Consider the following 22,938-nt stretch of genomic DNA (forward strand, 5'->3'; position numbering starts at 1 on the left):
CACATGAATTACTTGAACAAGTACTGGCTAATTACTTGCCGATTGTCAGTGCTTTACACAAGAGAGTCAGGTTGCATAGACATGCCTTGTAACTCACTCCTCTCAAGGGAAGCATCTTTGTTTTGTGCAAACCTTTTGCCACTGGGTGCTCTCAGTGACCTCAGTGTGAGTCACCTGAGATCACAATGATCACTGACAACACGAAACAACTCACCTGCCAGAGTGCATGAATGGAAGGAGTTCACAGAAATAAGCTCTGCCTAAGTGACAACCCAGCCTCCCGCACCTCCCCTTTCACACAGCTTGTTACAAATGCGTAACTCATTTTTTATTATTCAGTGCAGTTAAAAAGGCGTTTAATGTTATGGCAAAACATCCAGGTGAAGATGCTGAAACAAATTTAAAAAGCTAGAGCTCTGATAATCATCTGGCCCCTGTTGACTTTCATGCCTGGAAGAATGTCTGTACTTGAGGGTGCAGGTGTTCCAACTTCCTCTTTCTTCACTCTGAAGGTCTGTTTCACAAGGCAGGGATGGAGGCAGGGAGTATGGGAGACGTCCTTAAACTCTGATGCCGACTGCCTGGAGAGCTAACCAACTTTAAGGTTACAGGAGAAGGTTCTATTTTACTTGATTCGGTAAAGGACCTTGCGCTGCATGCGATGCTGGATCTCACCTCGACGCATCATAAGCTGCAGCACCCTGTAGACTGCATGCTCAGGATATTTCTGGGAGGGAGGCAAGCAGGTAGAAGGCATTCAAACAAAGTGTGTGATACTGAAAAGCAACAACTGAACCTGGAAGAGAGTGCTAGGCATGGTAAAATGCCAACACCTGTGTAATTTTGACTACTCTTTGCTCTGCAGAGTCAGTTTAAAATACAACAGGGTTACAATACAAAATCCACTGGTGGCCTGGACTGAGGGTCAAAAGGGGACAGAGGGGCTACTTTTGCTACCCAAGGCCAGAAAAACGTGCCAGTGCAGAAATGCGCATGTTCAGAAACTAAGATAGCATCCACCTTAAACTGCTTCTGGTATGACTTGCACAAACAGGACTGCATCACACTCAGAAGCAGGTGGGAGTGAGCAGACAGGTGTTGAATAATAAGAGGGATCTTGGGTTAAGTAACTATGTTTTTTTTAGAAGTTATTTCTAAGCTTGCTTTATATCAACCTGAAACTGTGAAAAAGCGAGTCTGGGACTTACATAGCTCGAAAATCCTGGAATATGAAGGAAGATGTTTGACTTCTCCCCCTTTCCCCTTCCCCACTTTCTTCCTTGAGTTTTGTGTCTTTTTAGATTCTAAGTTTGCGGCCAGGGACTGCTGTGTTTTACTGATTGTGTACGAGTCCCTCTGGGACCATACATGGCAGAGAAACAGGATCAAAATGGTTTAAATAAACTTTGGAATGTGTGAAGCACACAACACAAGGGAGTTGTGTATCTCCTGATAATTCAACCTCTCGCTTGGGCAAACAGCTTCATTTTTGCTGCCTACCTGGGACGAGGGACTCAGGTGCATTTGTCAATGTCTGGTAGGTTGTGTTGGCCTAAACAGTCACAAGTTTTGTGAGCCTAACCTAAGGTTCCATTGAGCCCTTCCCATCCCCCAGTTGCCTAACTCAATTAACTCACTTGCTTCACAAAATCCTGGATGATGCTGTGCTCAGATACTTGGGAGCCGATGGCAAAGCGACGCTTGAGCTGTTTCTCAATGCGAGACAGCATCTCCTGGTCCTCCTGGGTAGTGAAACCCTCCACTCCTAGGGAAGGGATGCTACATTTAACACCCACACATTTTCAGCAGAAACAGACTAGACAGTATTCTGGACCCCACTGCGCCTCCCAATTCAATGCTTGGTACATTTTGTGCTCAAAACGTGCAGTTTGTCTCTGACCTTCAGGAACATGTTCATATACACAAAATGTCAGAGGAGATCTGGTTTAACACAACTTTACCAAATGAGGAAGCATAGTAGGGCTTGTTAAAGTTGACCAACTGTTAAAGTAGCATGGCCTTTCATTCTTAGGGGCAACCTTGATTAATTCAAGCAGGTAAAAGTAACATGGATATTAGAATTCTAGAATCACAGGCACCTGTAAATCCTGTTGGACCATGCCTGTCTGAATAAAGGGCATTGCCAAGAAGAACAGATCTCATTCCTGACTATTTCTTTAGTGGATTGAGACTTTATGGCTCATGCAGTAGTGTCCAAACCCCTCTGTATGCATTTTCTTAGTGTTATGCTTAAAGCAACCCTGTAAGATAAGGTCTGCTTTATCACCATATTGCACATAGGAGTGAGTGTGAAAGAAAATGTTTTGCTTAAAGCAGCTTTCAGCAAGCTAGCCAGTGGCTGGAAGACACACTCCAACATACCTAGAGAATGCCAGGTTAGGATCTTAGGAAGGTGTCTCAAATTGAATTAGACCACTGGACCATCTAGCCCAGTACGGTTGACACTGGCTCTCCAAGGTTTCAGGCAGGGGTTTTTCAAGCCCTAGCTGGAGATTCTGGGGACCGAACATGAGACCTTCTACATGAAAAGCAGGTGCCCAGCTATAGGGTGGGGAAGGCTGGCCTAAAGCCACTTGCTCAGTTCATGGCAGAGACAAGATGTCTTGGACTATGACTGCCAACCGATGGGGGTTGTAGTCCAACACTTATGGAGATCATGAGGGCTGTATTTCAACACCTGTGGAGGCCATCAGGTTGGAGAAAGTTGCAGGATCTCAGCAATCCTCTTAAGCCATGCTGTCATTTTATATTCTGAAGCACAGGTAGACATTTTATAGTCAGAAGAGAACATGCTCCCCAGAGGGACAAGACCAGCCAAAACCTGAAAAAGCGCTGACAACCTATTGTCACTTCCTTTGAGAGCAGTGTGTTTTCATCCCCCAGCATCACTATGAATACCAAGAACACCGATCCTCTAAAAATACTGCATTTCCCACAGCCTGACTCACCTGAGAGGTTGCCCGACATGGCAGCATCAAGCGTTGACACCTGGAAAAGCCGCAAGGCTTCCTCAACATCTGCCTCAGTAGCAAATGGCTGGAGTTTCATCTTGCTCAGGGATTCTGCAATTCGCACAATGGCCTCCAGCTGCCTGCATGACGTGTACATAAAGATTCTTGAAAAAAATCAGCAGGTGAAAGAACTAGGGCTGTGTGAGAATTCCATCTGGGGCAGAGAAGTCGACAGATTTTACTGGTTCTGACCCAGCCTTGAAGCCTCAGCTGTCTGCCTCAGAAAACAGCTTCAGAGAAGCATCTGAAACCTTCCCAAAACACCAGAAATGGACCGAGCCAACAGGAGGCAAATGCAACATTAGCTGCATGCCAGAGCAAAGGTGTAGACCATACAGAGGATTAAAGAGAGGATGAACCATTAGACAGTTTAAAGGGCCGGATGCAGCCTTGGTTGTACAAGTGTGAGCCAAAGTACAGTGGAGGACTTTGTAACTAAAAAGAGGCTTTTCCTCCTCTAGTCTGCTGCTATTTGAAGTGGTGGGGGAGAAATAATTCACATGGCATCCTCAAACTGCTGGAAGGGATCGCTTAACGCCTTGGTAAGAACTAGGTAAGATAAACTTGCAGCTGAGCGGTAAGTGTCATCTCCAGAAGCACCCTGCGTACCTGCAGCATCAAAAGAAGGCAATGGTTTCAACTGGCTCTGCTGAAAAGCCTTGTCCAAGGCGGCTCTTGGTTCCTCACTGTTATTACCAGGAGCCAGTCAAGCAGGCTGAGCTGAGGAGAGCAGGGCCATTGCACTAACCCTGCTAAACACTGCTTAGAGCACAATCCTCTGCATGTTTAGACTTACAGAAAAAATGCTGGTTGAAGCATGCTGGGAGTTACAGGTCTTTTTCAATCTAAACAGGCATGAGATTGCATGTTTAATTTTTCCCTCTTCCTTCTCCATCTCTTTGTCCTTTTGTGTCATGACTTTTAAGACTGTAAGCCTGATCGCAGGGCCTGTCTTGTTTTACAGAGTGTGTGCCAAGAGCCCCTCTGGCTGAGAAGGAGGTGTGGGTTTGCACACACATTGTCACGGCTCTTTTCCTCCCTTATCTGCTCGCATTTCTATGGAGCATTTCTCTATTTCTTGAGATGAGGCTAAACACTATCACCTAGACACCTACATTTCATGCAGCATCCATGTCCCCACTATCTCCAAGCAGCCAGATGCAAATGCACCTGTTCCCCAACCACCCAAAGGGGGGAAAAGGAGTGAACCATCTTGTCCACAGAATGAGTTGAACCTTGGACTTGCTCAAGGCCATAGTCCCCTGCAGCATCATTTTTCTGTTCACCACCCAGAAACAAGCTGCACACTTACCTGACTGTAATGGGAATGTTGGATCGATGGTCACTTTCCCTTTCATGCTGGCGAGCTCCGCTGCGCATGAGAATGTAGCGGTTCTTCAACTTCTCTGCAGCCTCTGCAGAAAGACGAGGGCCGCATTTCCTATAGGAGGCATTGCAGAACTTAGCAAAACCAGAAGGCATTATCAAGCTCTTGCACAAATCTAGAGATCCCTCTGTTCAACCAGATCCCTCACAGATCTTAAATCAAACCCACCATGGAAAAGCATGTTTTTTTTTCAAACTGTACGTTGCTTTCTACTTCTTAACAGATATTTAAATATGTAATTTGACTTTTCCCATAGCCTCTGAGAGCTCTCTGTTATTAAAAAAAAATCTTGTCCATTTAACTGGATAGCACTATTGGAAGTCCAAACCAAGTTGGGAAGGCAGGTTACAAAAAAGTTACAAAAATGATGTGCTTCCATATTGTTCTGGAAGACACTGTACTGTGGTTTCTGGAGTATGGCTGCAACTGTAGAAAACAAAGCTATGGAAAATGCTTAGAGGGCTCAGACTGGAAGAGGGCTGGGTAAAGATTTGTTCTTCTCAGTTTGCCTTAGAGAAACAAAATGAGCCCATGGTGAAATTTTAAAGCCAAAGTGAGCAATGTGTTTAGCATGAAGGTTTATGTGGAGAAACTGCAGCAAACATGTTTGGTTAGCTTCCATCTGCATATACACTTACATACATAACCATTTCATGCATTTAACAACTTGGGGTTCTGGTTTTCAAAAGGTTATGGTTCAATTCATTATTTTTGAACTGTTACATGGCTATCTGCTGTAGCAAAACTATCACTACTACTATATAAAAACAGTAAAATGGCAAAACACTCTTTAGCGACACCTGGTAAATCATGTAAAGTTTCAAATTCACATGCTGCTCACTACATCCCAGAAACAGTCAGCAAAATGTCAGAGTTGCCATTTATTTCTATTATGGCCAGAACATGTACATGAATAGCCTTTAAAAGCTAACATCTGAGATCAATAACTAGCTATATAGCACTGTAAGTGGGCAAAGGAATACAATACAAATTCAGAGTGTATCCTAAAAAGAATGTAGGAACTTGCAAATAAAATACAATTTAATGCAATAATGCCAGTTCATTCAAACTGACAAGCTACAATGGACTTCACTATTATACAAATAGGGGCCCTAATGGAATATTCTGAAAATCCTCAAAGTAACTTCAATGCCTAAATTCAGGGTCCACCAAACCTTGTGAAACACTGGCATCTCCAATGAAGGGTGATCTTTCCCCTAAAAGTCTAGCATGGTCAGTATTAAAAAAGGCAGATCACATTTCACAGGAGTGCCGGTGTTTCCTTTCCACTTCTTCCTTCCTTTAAGCCAGGGGTGTCCAAACTTTTTGCAAGGAGGGCCAGATTTGGTGAGGTGAAAATGTGTGGGGGCTGACCATTCAGCCTGACATTCTTTGAACCATTAACATTAAATGCAAATGAACTATTTTATGAAAGACTAAACAAATAACTTAACTGCACTAATGTGAAGGGTGATACTGAGATCTCGACTGCATTATATAGGCCAGTTCTGGCTCAAAAAGTGGTTTTGATGCGCAAGATGTCACGCAGGTGAAAGTCACTTAGTCTCGTCCTCACGCGGTTCTTGTTAATCTTCATAACTGAGAATGTCTTCTCGCACAAGTATGTCGAACCAAACAAGCTCAGCATTTTCTTAGCAAATGTTCGAATCTCTTGGAACCTGTCTTTATCCAGCTGGCGGTAAAAGTTGACAAGAGGGAGCTGTTGGTGCCAACTGTGACTCTCGGCGTCACACTGCAGCTCAATGAGCTCCAGCTGCAGGTGGTCTGGAGCGTCATCAGGGTCCACAGAGAAAGGAGATGAAAAAAGCGTGATCTCCTTTTCAATAGCTGCAAAATCCCGAAAGCACTGTTGAAACTCCTCAGCCAGAGATGAGATGTCTGCTTCATACCTCCTTATTTGCGCACTCATATTGTTCTGTGGAAAACTGGTCATTATTTCCTGCAGCGATGGGAAATGTGTGGTATTGGGCTGCGGTTGTGACAGGTGCCTATGGAAAAGTAGCAGCTTGGTCCCAAAGGCTTTGATATGTGAATACCGTTGGCTTACCACTGCATTTTGCCCCTGAAGGCTCGTGTTCAGCACGTTCAGATGTCGTGTTATGTCAACTAAAAATCCAAAATCAGTCAGCCAAACAGGATCGGATAGCTCTGGCATTGGTTGTTCCTTTTTTGCCAAGAATTGTCCGATTTCCTCCCTAAGAGAGTAGAAACACTGCAGTGCAGACCCTTGACTGAGCCATCTTACCTCGTTGTGATACACAACATCTCCGTATTCAGCCTGGATGTCGAGTAGAAACTGTTGAAACTGGTGGTGGCACAGGGCTTTGGAGCAAATATAATTAATAGCCTTCATCACCGGTTTCATAACATGATCATATTTCAGATGTTTGGCACAGAGAACTTGTTGGTGAATAATACAGTGGAGTTTTATAGCTTTGCCTCCTTCTTCACTGACTTTGTCACAGACTAGGGTTAATCCACTTCGCTCGCCAGCCATGGCAGGTGTGCCATCCGTAATAATCCCAGTGACTTTATTCCACAGTAGTTTCATGTCATCTACAGCGGAACAAACAGAAACAAAAAAACCTGTTCCTCTTCTTTGGTCCATAAGGCTCTGGAGGTCAAGTAGCTCTTCACTCACGTTCATGTCATTGTCCACTCCTCTCAAAAAAATCAATAACTGAGCGGTGTCAGATGCATCCGTGCTTTCGTTGCAGGCTAACGAAAAAAGTCAAACTCCACTCCTTTTGCCTCTGTCTCTTAATATCAGATGAAATGTCTTCAGTTCTCCGTACCACAGTGTTACGAGCCAGGCAAACATTGGCAAACTCTTGCTTCTTCTCAGGACAAATTTTCTCCACCATTTTCATCACGCAGTCTTTAATAAATTCACCTCAGTAAAAGGTTTGCAGTGCTTGGCAATCAGCATTGCCACCTTGTAGCTTGTCTTTGTGGCAATTTCATTTGACTCACAGGCTCTTGTGAAAAAGCGCTGCTGTGCCATTAAAGCAGCTTCCAGTTCCTTCAATTTTTCGCCGCGTTCGTTCCCAGTTAGCTTGTTGTAGTTAGCATGTTTCGTCTGGTAGTGCCTCTTGATATTGAATTCCTTGAAAACAGCCACAGTCTCTTGGCAAACTAGGCAGATACAGTTGTTTTGCATTTCAGTGAAAAAAAAATACTCCAATTTCCACTTGTCCTGGAAGCGGTGGCCCTCACTGTCAACTTTCCTTTTTTTAGTTACAGTAGCCATTTTAGAAATGGGCACACAAGCCTTGTGTCACAAGGGTCACGCAGTGAGAGTGCTGACTCAGGTCTACTGCCATCTTCTGGTGAAATATAACCACCAGCCTTGAAGGAGCAGGAGGCAGCAGGGGACAGCTGCAGGAACTGCTGTGCGGTGAAGGGAAAAATGCCAGCCAGTGGGGATGAGTGACAGGCTGAGCCGGTGAGGAGAAGAGGCTGCGGGCCGCTTGAAATTTGAAAACGGGCTGCAATTGGCCCCCGGGCTGGGCTTCGGACATGCCTGCTTTAAGCAATATCCCATATACTAATCCATTGGAAATTGTGTTCAGAAAGTCTTCTACAAATTTGACTTTGCTCAAGAACAAGGTACCCTTCCTTTGGTAAGCCCAAACACAGCAACTAGCAGGAGGCTTCTGCAAAACTAAGTTCCAAGCTAGACATTATGCACATTTAGAACATCTCTGAACATTAGCCTGTTCAGACGCCATGACCAACATCTGAGGTCCCCGAAAGAGGGGCCAAAAGGGACAAGGAGGCAGAGGCACTTCTCGGTATTGGCTCTGATTGTGCAACCAGCTCTCCACTGAGGCCCACCTGGTCACTGTTTCAGCACTAGACTATGAATGCCCTCTACTCTCAGGCAGTTAAGCTGTTTAAATTGCTTTAACTTTTTATGCTAAACATTTTACACCATGTTTATACCATTTTATACCATGGCTTGTAATTTCTGAGAATTGTTCTGAAATGCCCAGAAAGCTTCAGCTATTGTGCTGTATAGGAACGAAAGAAGTAACACCCCTGGATGGAGCAGTCCAAAGGCCTATCTAGTCCAGCAGCCAGCTTCCCACAGCAGCCACCCAGATGCCTATGGCAAGCCCACGGCCAGAACTTCAGCACAAGAGCACCCTCCTGTCCAGCTTCCCCTGCAGCTGCATGAACCTCCCCCCACTTTCACTTAAGCCCCCCTGCTCCAAATTTCAGTAAAGGAGCAAAGGGTTGATGTAGAGACAGAGAGAACGGAAGTCACTTCTGCCCACCCTGCTGTTTTCCTATCTGCAGGTGAGGACTGGAAAATCCATTCTTTTTCCCTAGCAGTCACAATGGCAGCTGGGAGGGATAAAGAGGAAGGAGATGAAAACAACCAGAGGGAAAAGCCTAAGCAGCCCTTCTCCATTTTCCTGATCCTTTGCTGAAATTCTCAGCCTCTGTAGGATGCTTTTGCTGAGAAGGGTAAGAGTGAGAATGGTCAGGATACATGAAAGCACGTCTCACACCTGGTTAAGCCTCCCCCTTCCCCCACCCGCAGCCTGCTTAAGAGCTCCCATTGTCCTTCCCAGGTAGTATTCCTCCAGGTGACTCACATGCGGCAGTAAGCAATCAGCTTCTTCAGTTTGTTCAGCTCAATCTCGCCTTCAACAGCCTGGGTCTGTGTCAGGGCACTCACGTGCAGAGACATCACGTGCTTGGCCAGCGTCTGAGGATGCAGCACAGAGCAGAAGTTTTGGAAGCAGGAAGCACGAGGAACACGTGCTCAGACATGCCATGGCTCTTAACTTGCAAGAGAACGGTGTTGACAAGCTCTTTTTTTAAAGCAATGGCTTAGTTTTCCATTACCCTAGTATTATGATACTTCATGATGCTGCTCTTACAGCAAATACTTTCTTGGTGCAGTTGTGCTATTTAGTTAGCTTATTGTGATTTTGACTGATTTTATCATTTTTTTAATATTTTACTGTAAGATGCTTAGAGAATCCATCTGGATTAGTGGGCAGTATACAAATTCAAAATTAAATAAAGACATAAACAAATAATGGTGCGCTTGACTACGCTCTTCTGAGGCAGAGAGGTTCTATGGCTTTGACAAGTAGCAATATGTTCCAAGGAAGAAGTGGGAGTTCAACACAAGATATCCCAGATCAAAAGCCAACAGTTTAATCCAGCAGTGAGAACTGCATGTCCTGGCATTATGGGCATTAGCTTATGTGGTGAATGCACATTTGTATTTTTTATGAGTGTGCTCACAAAAAAATCTGAAAAGTAAAAAACTGGTCCACTAATCTGCGGAATCCATGTGACTCAGGGAAACCCACTCTGCCTCAAAATCCATAGGCTGCATTCCTAGAAATCCTTACTCATTGGAATCCGTCGCAGTTTTTTCTGACATCCCTAGTGCCCTACCAAATGGATGAAGTTGAGGTCAAAAGATACAGTCTTTCTTCTCCCATTTTATCACTTAGCAGGCTACCCCTTGGGCCAGCCCCTGCCCCGTGCTATCCAGCCCACCTACCACGTCCCTTTCCTCGTTGTGCTCATCTTTGACGATGAAGATCATGTCAAATCGGGACAAGATCGTTGGCATGAAGTCTATGTTCTCTTCGCCTTTTGTTTCATCCCAGCGTCCAAACACAGAGTTGGCAGCTGCCAACACAGAGCAGCGTGAATTTAGGGTGGTCGTGATACCAGCCTGCATGGGGAAAAGAGGCAGATGTGAATAAGAGTTGGAAGCATGGCAGTAAGGACAGAGAAATAGGTGGGCTGCTAGCCCCATATGCAAGTCACTTTCTGGACTCTTGCTTGAACAGAGATTGGGTGTACAGGTTCAGGTTACAGGATGCTTGAAGTCACCCTGGAAACCCACCAGCTCTTGCCACATGCCATTAAGGAGAAATAAAGCCTGCCACATTAATGTCTTACATTTTAAAGCCACACAAGAACACAGGTCACAAGCATGAGGCCCATGTGCTGAAGATGCTTAAAGTAGAAATGTGGAATGTTCTTCTCAGAGGCTGGTGCTGCCCCACAACTCACCTTGGCAATGGAGATGGTCTGCTGCTCCATAGCTTCATGGATAGCCACTCTGTCATCCTCACGCATCTGTCCAATGGTGGTGGTAGGGAAGAGAATTAAAAAAAAAAAATTACTACTCTTCCTTCAGCTCTACCAGACAAGATACTGCAAGCTGCTAACTTTCCCCAGGCTTCTGCTGCTGCAAAACCTGCAGCATGTTAATGCTCATCAAAGGTATAAAAAAAATTAAGTTCACACCATTCTGTCCAATTTAAAAATACTTTTAACACTGACACTTCATGGTAGGAAGACTCACAAGTTCTCAGAACACATGTCAAGAAGGTACTCATCACAGTAGACATTTGGAACATAAGAAGCTGCCCTTATACTGAATCAGGCCCTTATACTGAATCATTTAGCTCAGTATTGCCACCACTGACTGGCAGCAACTCTCTGGAGCTTCCGGCAGGAGGTCTGCCTGCCCTATGTGGAGATGCCAGAGATAAAACCTAGGACTTTCTGTATGCAAAGCATATGCTCTACCACTTAGTATCCCCACTTGTCTGCCCTTAAGATGCTCCAGACACATTCGTTTATAATGTTTTCAGATGACTGCTCTGCTCAGTGAGCAGTCACACTAATGTACATACACAATGAATGAAATGTGCACACTGCAAGAAGCTGAGCCATACTTTAAATAAAACCAAGGGATTCATAGAAAGCAGTACTAACAACAAAAAGCTCAGCAGAACTATGTTGTCTCCCCCAGCTCAATAAGGGACAATAAAAGGGGGGATCTTCCTGAGAACAGAGTTCCAAATAAGGGGTGCTGCCACAGAAAAGACTCCAAACCTATCAACTGCAGCTCTACAGGAAGTGGAACATGTAACACAAGCATCAGGTCTAACGCTTGAACCTCCAGTTCATTTATTTAACACATGGAATCGCTAGCTGTCTGCTGAAAGAAGTCTCAAGAGGGCTTACAACCATTTAAAATTTAAATACAATTCAGTATAAAACATAAATGTAACAAGAACATTAAAAAAGTAAAAGAAGAGCCTGCTTAGTTTATCTGTGTGTAGCGGGTATAAAAATCAAACAAAACTCAAATCAAAGAGCTGGGGAAATAAAGATGTTTTCACCTTCCCCAGAAAAGCCAGCAGAGGTCAAGACAATCCAGTCACAGGAAGGAGTTCTGCATGAGGGATACCTGCACTGTCCTAGGGCTCCAGGAGACAATAGGGCACACTATGAATGCGGCTGGCAGGCAGATGCATAGGAGTCCACCTTTAGCATCGAACATTGTTTTTTATGATGGCACAACATGGAGCAGAACAGTCAAATTAGATATTCTCTTGTCCTTAGTCTTACTTGACCTAGGCGCCAGCAGTTGCCTACCTTCCCTTTTCAGGGCTTGCGCAGCAAATATGGGTGATTTTTCTCTGTGCACAAAGTTAAGTGCCCCTCTGTCTGGCTGTGCAGAAATCATGGTATGTTTGAACTTCCATTGTCTGTTCTCTTTCATTCTAACCTGGATAATCTGGCTTCCAACTCCTGCACTGAGATACCAATTATCATCCATGCCTAATTCATGAACCTGATGGAAGGCAGTAATTGCCTAAGAAAGTTCATGCTGCAATAGACTGAAACAGCCTTTCATTTTAGAGACATCCTAAAGTAACAACAGCAAGGTTATTACAAACTGCAGACTGGGGCTCTCTCAACATGCATAGCTACATCTCTCTCTGCAGCTGCACACTCTGCCCTCAGCTAATGCCCAATCTGATGCAAAGTACTGTGTATCTTCTTTGTGACTCCTCTATTGGACAAGTGCAGAAATCACTGAATTTCTGAAATAAACATTTGTCAAAGAATATTCAGATATGTAATTCAGAATGTGTCCTGTTAAAGCTTGTGTTACATGAACAGTTATGATTCTGACCTTAAAAAGTTAGCGGTTTGCCTCCAGAGGTTGACTAAGATTCTGAAAAACATTTAGCCCGGGACTTCAACTATTTCTCCTCATGCTTAATAAAGTTTCGTTGACCAGTTAGTTTCTGAAGTAGACATCTGCCTATTTCCTGCTGACAGCAACTTTCAGCTGTTACTGGATGTTTATGTTAATACATGGTCCAGATCCTTCCCCTTTTGCATGCCCTCTGCAAAGCCTAGGTGGAGGTATTAGGGTCTCCGGCCTGGCAGATCCCCACGATCAATCACCATCTCTTAGCAACATTACAACACAGGCTTCTGCTGGGCCGTCCTTTCTGCACCTTGTCAAATTCATCGATGCAAACCACTCCCCCGTCAGCCAGCACCATAGCCCCTCCTTCCATGAAGAAGCTTCGTGAGGATGGATCTCGGATCACCGAGGCTGTCAGGCCAGCTGCACTACTGCCTTTCCCAGAGGTGTACACCTGAGAGGAAAAGGGAGGGAGAACCTGTTATCTTGTCACATGCTGCATGTCATATTCTGTAGCAAATTAAGGGAAACACTGTATAACACAGCTGTCAAAACAAGCCTGACTGGCAGCTATAGAATAGAAGCTTAATTCTGAGCAAATCTGCCTACACAGAACAAGAGAAAAAGCACCGGAATGGAGAAGAATTGGGAAAAGAGCAGTGCAGAGCTGGATCCAGCTCAGTTCAAGAGCAGATCACCTTAGATCATGTCCAGAGGCCAGAAAGGAGATGAGAGGATGACAGGACGACAGGTCCATTAATTTAAATCCCTGCCACTGAGCAGAGGAGGACAAATTATGGATGCTACAATGAAGTTAAAAATTAAGTCCTATGAATTCTTCCACAAGCTCAGTAGATGGTTCATCTCAGCTTTTAACAGGCTTTCCCAGAGAGGATAACTGCAACAGAGACGTCTGTTGAGTGTTCCATAACTTGTGAGACTCCACCTCAAGTGTAGGTGACCAAGAGTGGTCAGGGTGTACCACTTATAAGGTGTCCACTCTAGAAGGCCAGCTTCAAATATTGACATAAGACACTGAACTCAAAACAAAATGTAATGGTGTAGCAAAACTGAATTATAAGTGGTGAGTAGTGTGTTTACCCAATCAGTCAAGGAATCCTTAAATTCAGGGGTAAGACTGTAGCTAGGTTCACACAACATAACAACCCATACTCAGGGACTGAACCATTGGTTGTTATTGAAATGTGTAATCTGAACCCAGCAGCAACAACAAATTATTGGTTATTAACCACAAGCAAGCCATAGTTCACAAACCATGATTCTTTCTATGGGTTATTCATGCTGAACAAATCAGTTTGTTATTGTGGTTCAATCCAACAACTCACGTTTCAACAACAAGCCAGGTTTCAATGACAACCCACACTCAACCCTTGAATGTGCCTTACTGGGTTGTGTGAATTCAGGGTGAATGTCTGGATTCACACAAAATGATAATCCACAGTTGGTAACAAGCCAGAGTGGGTTGCTGCGTCATCTGAACTCCCTCCTGCAGGGTGATGTATTTTTTGGCAAGTCACCCTGAAATCCTGCAGCTTATTATAGGGGTTGTTTAACTCATGAAAGGTTGTCACATTGCCTTAATTAGTGAGGGTAATTTCATCATGAGTTGTAGGAACTGGCTAGTGAGCCGCCCAGCAAGGGCAGCAAAAGCGCCTGGCCACTCTTCCTGATCTCTCCCTTGTCGCTGCCCGTGAGAGCCCCTCCACCAATGCCCAAGCAGCACTTTGACGCCACCATCCCTGGCTTGCCACTCTGTCAAGCTGTGAGACATGCATGGTGTTAGCTGGTCAATTTCCATTTCCTTGTTTGTTTAGCTATCAGAGTGGAATGGAGTAACGGACTGGCAAGGCAAGACCACAGACGGGCTACTTTGTGGACAGCAGCTTTTCAGACAGGCCAATTTGTGTACTTACTCCTCTGGTTATGGCAGTTCCCTGACAGAGTCACACATTTCTCCTCTATTTACTTCCCAGTCATTGACTTTGCATATATTTCTGCATTCTTTTCAGACTGACAGGGAACTGCAGTTATTGCAGCAGTAAGTGCTCTAAAAAGCAGCCACGAAAGGCAGGGGAAATTAGTAACTCCTCTTTCTGAAGCAGGTAGACACTCAGACAAGGGTTGAAATGATGGATGACACTTTGGAGTGTCAGTTCAACACTCAAAAACAAGAGCACTGCATTGCCCAGGGAGAGATATTGTGCCCTGCTCCAACTTCTTTTGCTGCTTTTCTCCCAGTATTGAAGCTTTTCAGCAAGGCAACTGGTCCATGGCAACTGTGCCGATTCGCCCATACGTAGTCTTGCCTTGTCAGTTTTCAGGTAGGTTACCGAGTCCTCTTTGCTGCTCCCTTTGACAGCTGAGACAGACAAGGAAATCGACCAGGCAAGACTTCTCATATCAGAGAACAGCAAGACTGCACTTGTAAAAGACCAACAAAAGTAATTTTAAAAAACATGAACACAGTTGCTTAAATTTCAGAAGCTGAAAAAGTATCCCCAGCTGTGCTTGTCTGAGGCTCAGAAACAACAGCAAAAGCAGCAATCTAAGCAGGGAGGAGGAGGAAGCTAAGAACACTGGCTTACCAGCTAGAGGACTGGGGGAGAAGGATGGGGACAAAAAGCCACAGTGAGTCCAAATGTCTATCAAGAGACCTGCGAGTTGCTCTGCTAACGAGCCACACCATGAAGCTTATTCACACGGTAGCTTTGCACGTCACGCAAATGCAGCTACTATTTTAAATGTAATTCTAACTATTATGACAACTGCGAAAGTCATTATACCAGAGAACAAACAGCTTGCTTGCTTAAGCTCACTGTTCAGCTTGATTCAACCTAAAAGCATCCTATTGACAAATGTGATTCATGCCAATCACATTGTGCAAAGTTACCTGAAGGACGTGACTACAATTACTACTGTGGCATAAAGATTATTTTAGCAACTCCATGTGTTAAAAACAGGAGTCAGCTCACATACAACAGCTTGTAAATAGCACAGACAATTAGGCAAAAGTTTGAATAAGAATTGCTTCCAGAAAACCAGGCAAGGAAACTTGCTTTTTTTCTTCTTTCAAGCTGCAAACACACACACACAAAATAAACACAGACTCAAACGTACACATGGTTTGGAGCATTTTTAATAGCAAGGCTGAAGTAAACCTTCCCAGGAAAGCTAGCCTGTTGCTTACCTCTCCCTCCCATGCCATTCTGTTTTCTCTCCTGCTTATAGTAAACTGAACAGTACAAAACTAGCTCATGGCTAGTTTTGTACTGTACAGCAAACTGTAATCATTATTAGACGGTGTAATATGAGAAATCAGTGTTATTCATAGGAAATCCAACTAGAATTCAAATTGGAAATTGTGAAAATTGAGTTTTTGATATATTGATAGATTCATATGTATATTTATGATATATTGTAAGGACATTTCTTGCCCAGCAATAAAGAAATATTGATTGGTTTTAAAAGCCTCAGAATGGTGGAATGCAACTAATTCCTGGGATACTTACCCCAATGGGAGAACATCTTTCTACAAACTTTAGGAGTTGGGACTTGGCTGTGCCAGGATCTCCCATCATGAGCAGATTAATATCCCCTCTACGGGTTAACCCATCAGGAAGTCTGCAGATAAATATGAGCAAAGATGAATTACCTGTTAAGAAAGCACCTCCCCGCATGCCCCAGAACATGATCATTAAGAGCTTTAGGAAGTAGGCTTGAGCTTTAGAGACTCGAGTTCTACATTCTTCATCAAGATCTCATCTGCTCAAAGAACTTTGGGCAAGTTACTTCACAGAAGTGGGACCTGAAACAAAATGTTGCAGTATATACTCCTTATCCCCTAACAGCGCTCCTGTCCAGAGTTTCAACCAGCCATGCCCTCCTCTAGGATACTACAAGCAAGAAGTGTCCTAGCCCAGATTGGTCTACTATTTGCGTTTTGAAAGAATAATGCAGGAATAAGAAGGGAAATGGAAGACTACGTGACTGTTTTCCCCTCTCCATCCCTTTTTGTGCCATGACTTTTGAGATTGTAAGGCTTCAGACAAGGGTCAGCTTTTTTGCCGACTGCATGTCAGCTGTTCTGGGAGACCTTTTGGCTGAGAGGTAAGATTAAACATGCTTTAAGTAACTACATTATACACTTGCTAACTGGCATTCAATATTCAGTTGCTAGTGTGAATAATTAGTCCTCACTGGGCTGTTCTTCGGGGCACGGAGAGACGGGGAGTCTTTCTGTCTTATTCAGGATTTTTTCCCAAGACTTCTGGGGTTTTAGCCAATGTTAGCACCATAGAACAGATGGTCTAATTTAAGTCCCATGGATTTTACAAGCACTAAAAACAAACAAACACCCCTTTGCTTTCTACTCTAGCTCAATAAAGAAGGAACATGACGAACACGACTTTTATTTTTCTGTGTAAACAGTCATACCCTACGTAACAGAAGTGGTCACGGCTCACTTTGAAGACAAAGGGAAGTTATAGTATGACAGATCTGTAAAGATGGAAGACAAGAGCAGGTAAGAGGTTCCTTCCCAACTCCAGCACTTTGTTTACACCAAGCATTGATACCTCTTTCGGGAGCCTCCAAAGAGCATGCATGCAATAGCCTTCTTGATATCACTACTGCCATAGATGGAGGGAGCAATACTTTTGGCAATTGTCTCATAAATATTTGGCATGGAAGCAAGACGTCGGAACTCCTCTTCTTCCTGAGGAGTCACTGAACCACTGACACTGAGCCCTAAAGAAAAACAGAGATACAGAAATTCTGAATTTTCAGAACTGTAACAGGACACTGTTTTAAGCACTGCTACCAGTGGCTGTGATGTCATGTTAGCCTGCATTATACACGTTCAAGCAAGGGAACTCCTATCCCCAAGTGAAGAATCCAAATGCTATTTTTAGTACAACTGACAATGATGTCAGATAGCATGATTGCTTCTATTTACCCTATCAAGTTAATCATGTTAAATAGTCAGAAGTCCAGGGGCTATCTTTAATTATTATATGCCCCATTAATAAGCTACCATAGTGGACAAGCGTGTTAAGTGGTGGACTAGGTCAGCTTGAGACAAGTTGCCTTTCAGCTACAGTACCAAAACTCCACTCTTCAAATCTCCAGAACCAACAGAAAATCAGTGGTGCAGCAAAAAGAGTAGTTTGCAGTTCTAGTTTAATAGTGTGTCCAAAAAATGTAAATAGCATTTTTAGCCTCATTGTATTGCTGATTTTTGGTAGCAGTGGGAGCCACAAAATATGCCTTGGAGGACCACATGTGGCCCACAGGATGCGTGCCACCCACCTGGCAGGGCAGGTAGTCAAAGTTAACAAGAATGCACAAAGGTACCAGATTATTCAAAACAACCAATAAGGCACAGAGCCTTTCAAGAATCGCCTTACCTGAGCCTTCAGTGTCTACCTGGATTCCCACCACACGAATGTAAGAGCTTCGGATGCCCACTCCAACATTGTCCCTGCCTTTCTTCTTAGTAAGTCCAGTCTTCTTGATGGAGTAGATACCCATGATAGTTACTCTGTTCCCAGGAACCACCTTGTCACATAAATATCTACAAACAAGTTGTGAGCATACGTTAAGTGGAAAGCAGCAGGAGCAAAAAAGCAAAATAAAATAGCAGACTCTTTAAGACTCCTAAAATACAAAGGGATAACTTTGTGATTTGGGAGCTCTCAAAGGGGATCAGGACAGGAGAAGCAAATTAGAAATGGTATTTTCATTTATTTTTACCCCACCCTCCTTCTCATGTATCAAAAATGCTGAAAACAGCAAACGCAATAGGAACAATTGTCCAACTGTTAGTATTACAACAAGAAAGTTCAAGACATATACACTTCCATTGTGCTGCTGGCCAGTGGAGAACCCACAACCCTAGTGGAGAACTGGACTAGAAGATGGTGCTTAGTTTCCTTCCAATTATGTTCAATACTATCAGCATAAATAATGCAGAACAGTCTTTGCCCTCTCATCCAACCAGGTCAGCTTTCTCCAACCTGATATGTGCTGGACTGCAACGCCTATGCTTTCCAGCCACCACAGCCACTGGCTATGAAGGGTACCGGTCTGGAAAGAGCTGTGCCTCTCTCAGAATTCACACTCTGAGCTCTTTCCCATCCTCCGCTACCCAATCCTTATGGCTGAAGATGGCCAGGGATGGAACTTGGGATGAAGAACAAGATTCAGCGCTGAGCTGCAGACCTCTTCTCCTTAATCAAGTTCCCTTGCCAAAATCAGGTGATGAAAAGGATGGTCAGAGAGAAATCACCTGTCACAGTACAACTGCATATGCCGGGGCATCTCCCCATGAGGGACAGCATCTGGCGACTCCTGGAGCTTTAGGGTCTGGAAATCCACACATTTGCACTTGTCTGGGACAATGAAGTATGGGTCCAAAGGGCACTTTGCTAGGACATTCTGCTCCCTGAAAGAAAGAAAGGGGGGGAAGAGGGTGACTACAGGTAAGATAGGAGCCAACCGTACATTAAAAAGGGGCAACAGAATACCTTGCCTTTCTTGTCTAGTTCATCCTCATAACAATTTAGCTTTCCCCAACCTGATGCCCTTCAGATTTGCTGGACTACAATTCCCAGCATGCCTCAGCTAGCATGGCTGGCCAAATGCTGGGAGGTGCAGACCAACACGCCAAGAGGGCATCAAGTTGGGGAAAGCTAACCTATATCTTAGACATGTAAGTATCTGGTTTGCAGATTGAGAAAATGTGACCAAAGGGCAAACGTGACAAAGCCCATCATCTCAAGCTCATGTGGAGTTTGTAAGTCCATCAGGAACCACACACCCTCACAAGAATGATCCCAGGTTTGACCTGTGCTGTGTTGGAGATGAGTCATCAGAACCTAGAGGCATAGGAATTGTGTGTTAAGGGTACAGTCCTATGCATGGTTAGACAGAGTAACATAACTGCCAGCTTTCACCCGTCAGCATGAATTTATGCCCAGTTCAATGTATCTGAATGATTTTCTGCCAATACAGAATTCGTTCCTTAGGAGAAATTCTTTTCCTCAGTAAGCAGCAAAGACAAACCCTTATGGCTCCCTTCTTTATTGATTCATGGTTCTCTTAGTGAGACAGAACACCACAAAGATCACCTCTGCGGGCTGCTAATGAGAAAAATTATCCCACAGAAAGAATTTTGTTCTGAAATTCACTGCACATAAATAAATCACTCTGAAAACAATCCTCTGGTGCTTATTCCAGAAAAAGCTGCACTGAAGTCTTGTTCATCACTTAAATGAAAAGGGCCTTTCTGTGTCGCTAGTATGCTAGTGACTGATGCTGGCATATGCTCTGGTGAATAGGTTACTTGCACCCAGAGAAGGATGGTTGGAAGAGACTAAGATCTATTCAGAAATCTGACAGAATTCTAGTCACAATGATTTTAAGTGATCTGCACTGACTTTAATGATGGCTTAAATTGCCCATTTTTCTTTGATTGTTTGGAGGGATTATGGATCTAAAGATTTATAGACTGTTAGATGAAATGTTAGCTATATCTTTAAAAGACAACAATTGTATGCCTGTTTAGTAGAGAATAAACTTCATGTGCACTTAGGTTTTGTTTCTCAGTAATGATGCAAAGAACTGTGATGCAAACCAAAAAATTCCTCTGCCTGTCCATAAGTTTCATTGCATTCAGTGGGGCTTACTCTTAGTTAAGTTGGCACAGGACTGCAGCCAGAGAGAACATCATTCATACAGAGAATGGGTTGAATGAGTAACATAGCTAGTGCAGCTGAAAAAGGAACTTTCGAGTCTTACGTGCTGCACTTCCGAGGGAGAGCATATCCTTCCAAGCCAGGACGTAAGACAATATTGGGAATAACATTCCTGCAGCTGCGGCACTGGATAGTGATTCTGGTTGCTTTGGCTCTCACTGCAGTTGCAGCAATGATAATTCCAGGGATCTTCACAAGATGAGACATCTGCTCAGACTGCAAAAGAATCAGGAGGAAACCACAGCTGTAATGAAACCACAAAGGCATTCCTGACACATCTATGCATAGAGCATCTTAATGCCACATGCAACAGCTTCACAAATCCTAACTTCACTTCTCCATTACATAACTAATATTGTTAAAAGCAGTGTCCAAATTTCTAGAAACAGGGATGCGGAAAGAACATAAAAAAGGAAAGCAAAGTAAAAAATCACAGATGTCCCTGGTTTACATAATTTGCTCCAGCATCAAAATTCTGCTTTTACATTGTTGCCTTCTTGTTCATTAAGCTCAGCATTCTAGAATATTTGGCCATGGACATGACGATTCCTTGGGGTAACTTTCTATGTGTATAGTTACTAAACAATTCGTGTTTTTATTTTCCCCCTATCCAAACAAGGAAGGTAAATCAAACTTTTCAGGCCAAACAAAGCAAACAATAAATGTCATGTCATACTTCACAATGAAAATAAGCCTTATGGATACAGAGGGAAGCCCACATTGGTTTTATAGAACTATGCTATGTCTCCTGTCTTTATTGACTCATTGCCAGGCATCATGCAAGCTTTGTACTTTTTAACAATTTTACTCCACTTTTAAATGCTGTGAAAATAGCTTCTTCTCTTCCTTCTCCCATAGTGGATTCAGCTCACCTTGAGGTTGCGGATGTTAGATGGATTGGCATCTGATTTCAGCATAACCTGAATATCTTGAAGATCCTCATCTCCCATGGGACGAGGTCGTGTTACTTCATCAGCCACCTCCTTTGCTGCTTCCTCTAGCTGGAAAAGGAATAACACTGCTGAGGATATCAAAAATCACTGATCAGCATCCCCTCAAACTCAGGTGGAAACAGATCCACTGCAGAATGTATCAACATCTTCATGTGAACCCTGAAGTATGTATAAGTATTAAATGATTTTTAAAACCCATTAGAGAAAAACAACTTCAAGAAGACTTGAGAGCCATAGAAAGTTAAGAGTCAGTTGGAAGAGAATACCAAAACGCCCCCAGAGTGGTTGGAGAAGCTATGGAATGAAGCATTACTGAAAGGCAACATTCTGTTGCAAGCCCAGTTCCAGCATGAAAATCCAAGTTCATCCAACAGCATCCCACATCTTTTTCTCAGCCTTTCTCTTCCCACCCTGCACATACCAGCTGGAGGTGCTCAGCAGGCTGCTTGTACAGATAATCTGCTAGGTCTTCATCAAAGCTTGCCAGGTCCTCCATCTCCACTTCAATCCAGTATTCCCCCAAATTGTAATGGCGTTTGAGTTCATCTCTGGGATGCAATAAGAAAAAGACAGCAAGTGAAGATGTGTGGGTACACCTTTGCTTGAACTTTATCCCAAGCTATCCAACAGAACTATATTAATCTAAACAGGTAGTATGTTTAAAGTCAAACAGTTATAAAGTAAACCAAGAAATTCAACTTTATACTGGAGTCAAAGATCACCTGTATTTGAAGGTGAAGCCTGTCCGGTCTGTTCCAACCCGATATTGTCTTAAGAACTCTTTGAAACGTTTCTGCAGTTGGGACTTTCTGACCTGTCCCTCATCTACCAATGGGTCTCCACCAAAGCTGTCACTGTAGAAGATCCCAGGGTCATCAAAACCAGACATGATGACTCACTGTGCAAAAAAAGAAAGCAGCAGAAAAAAAGACAAAAACAAACATACAAACGATAAACAAACCACAAATTACACTATGGCTATTACCTAGGACCTAAATTGAACCAAGGCCCAAAATGGCTTCAAGTCCAAGATGAGCCGTGCATCTAAACAAATGCAAAAGCTAGCCCTCTTATCACTAATTACCATCCAACGCCAGCAAAAACCAACTGCTTCTCCTCCTTTTTGGTACCTTTCTCCTTTCCTTACAGTGATGGCTTTTTCACACAATAAATGTGTGAAAACCTATCTAACACCAGATTTTTATAAGTTTTTTTTATGAGCAGCTTTTCCCACTTGGCACCTTCCATACAATTCCCATGATCCCTGGCCCAGCTAACTAGGAATGTTGAAAGTTATAGCCCAATATATCTGGACGGCACCATCTAGGGAAGGTTCTAGGACTACCTTTCCCAACCTGATCCTCTCCAGATATTATAGGCTGCAATTTCCAGCATCCCTGACCATGGAATCTGCTGGTTGGGGCAGATGGGACTTGAAACCCCAAAATATCTGGAAGAAGGCTGTTCTTAGGATAATAAGAAAAGGCTCCCAAGCCAGAAAGAGAGGTTACCAGGACGAATCTATGCCATTAACAAAAGGGCCTCCCGCTAAGGAGCGACGGTCATCCCCTCGCCACAGACACGCAGAAAAGAAGCTATCAGAGCCCCACTTACTCCAGCAAAGCCAAACAACAGGAGTGGCGAACCGCCCCCGGCAAAACCCCCCAGCGCCGCTCACCTGCCCGCTCAAGCTCAGGTTGGAACTCCCGGAAACAGACTTCCGCCCCTCAAGCCAGCGGGACGCGAGGAATTTTCGCGGCAAAAGGTAGCAAAAAAA

At 43.8% G+C, this 22,938-nt stretch overlaps 1 protein-coding gene across 1 annotated transcript; it reads right to left on the minus strand.

The window, feature by feature from the left end:
* Positions 1 to 313: 313 nt before the first annotated feature.
* MCM5 (minichromosome maintenance complex component 5) lies at positions 314 to 22,938 on the minus strand. The gene is made up of 17 exons (XM_044441306.1): positions 22,840 to 22,938; positions 21,884 to 22,059; positions 21,583 to 21,709; positions 21,081 to 21,209; positions 20,252 to 20,424; positions 18,741 to 18,896; positions 17,860 to 18,026; positions 17,029 to 17,200; positions 15,964 to 16,075; positions 12,744 to 12,887; positions 10,492 to 10,557; positions 9,971 to 10,147; positions 9,045 to 9,157; positions 4,345 to 4,473; positions 2,970 to 3,112; positions 1,638 to 1,765; positions 314 to 727 (listed from the first exon to the last, which is right to left on the minus strand). The coding sequence occupies exons 2-17, from the start codon at positions 22,048 to 22,050 to the stop codon at positions 626 to 628; spliced, it is 2,205 nt and encodes a 734-aa protein (XP_044297241.1). The 5' UTR covers positions 22,051 to 22,059; positions 22,840 to 22,938; the 3' UTR covers positions 314 to 625.

Source organism: Varanus komodoensis, unplaced genomic scaffold (assembly GCF_004798865.1).
Source record: "Varanus komodoensis strain SLA01 unplaced genomic scaffold, ASM479886v1 scaffold39, whole genome shotgun sequence".
Lineage (NCBI taxonomy): Eukaryota > Metazoa > Chordata > Lepidosauria > Squamata > Varanidae > Varanus > Varanus komodoensis.

What these genes read in the sequence shown, in the direction of transcription:
- MCM5 (XM_044441306.1), bottom strand. Translation starts at nt 22,050, where the DNA reads ATGTCTGGTTTTGATGACCCTGGGATCTTCTACAGTGACAGCTTTGGT. An exon ending in ACAACGAGGAAAGGGACGTG is followed by an intron (nt 9,158 to 9,970) that starts GTAGGTGGGCTG and finishes CTGCATCCTCAG; the next exon opens with ACGCTGGCCAAGCACGTGAT. An exon ending in CATGTCGGGCAACCTCTCAG is followed by an intron (nt 1,766 to 2,969) that starts GTGAGTCAGGCT and finishes TCCCTTCCCTAG; the next exon opens with GAGTGGAGGGTTTCACTACC.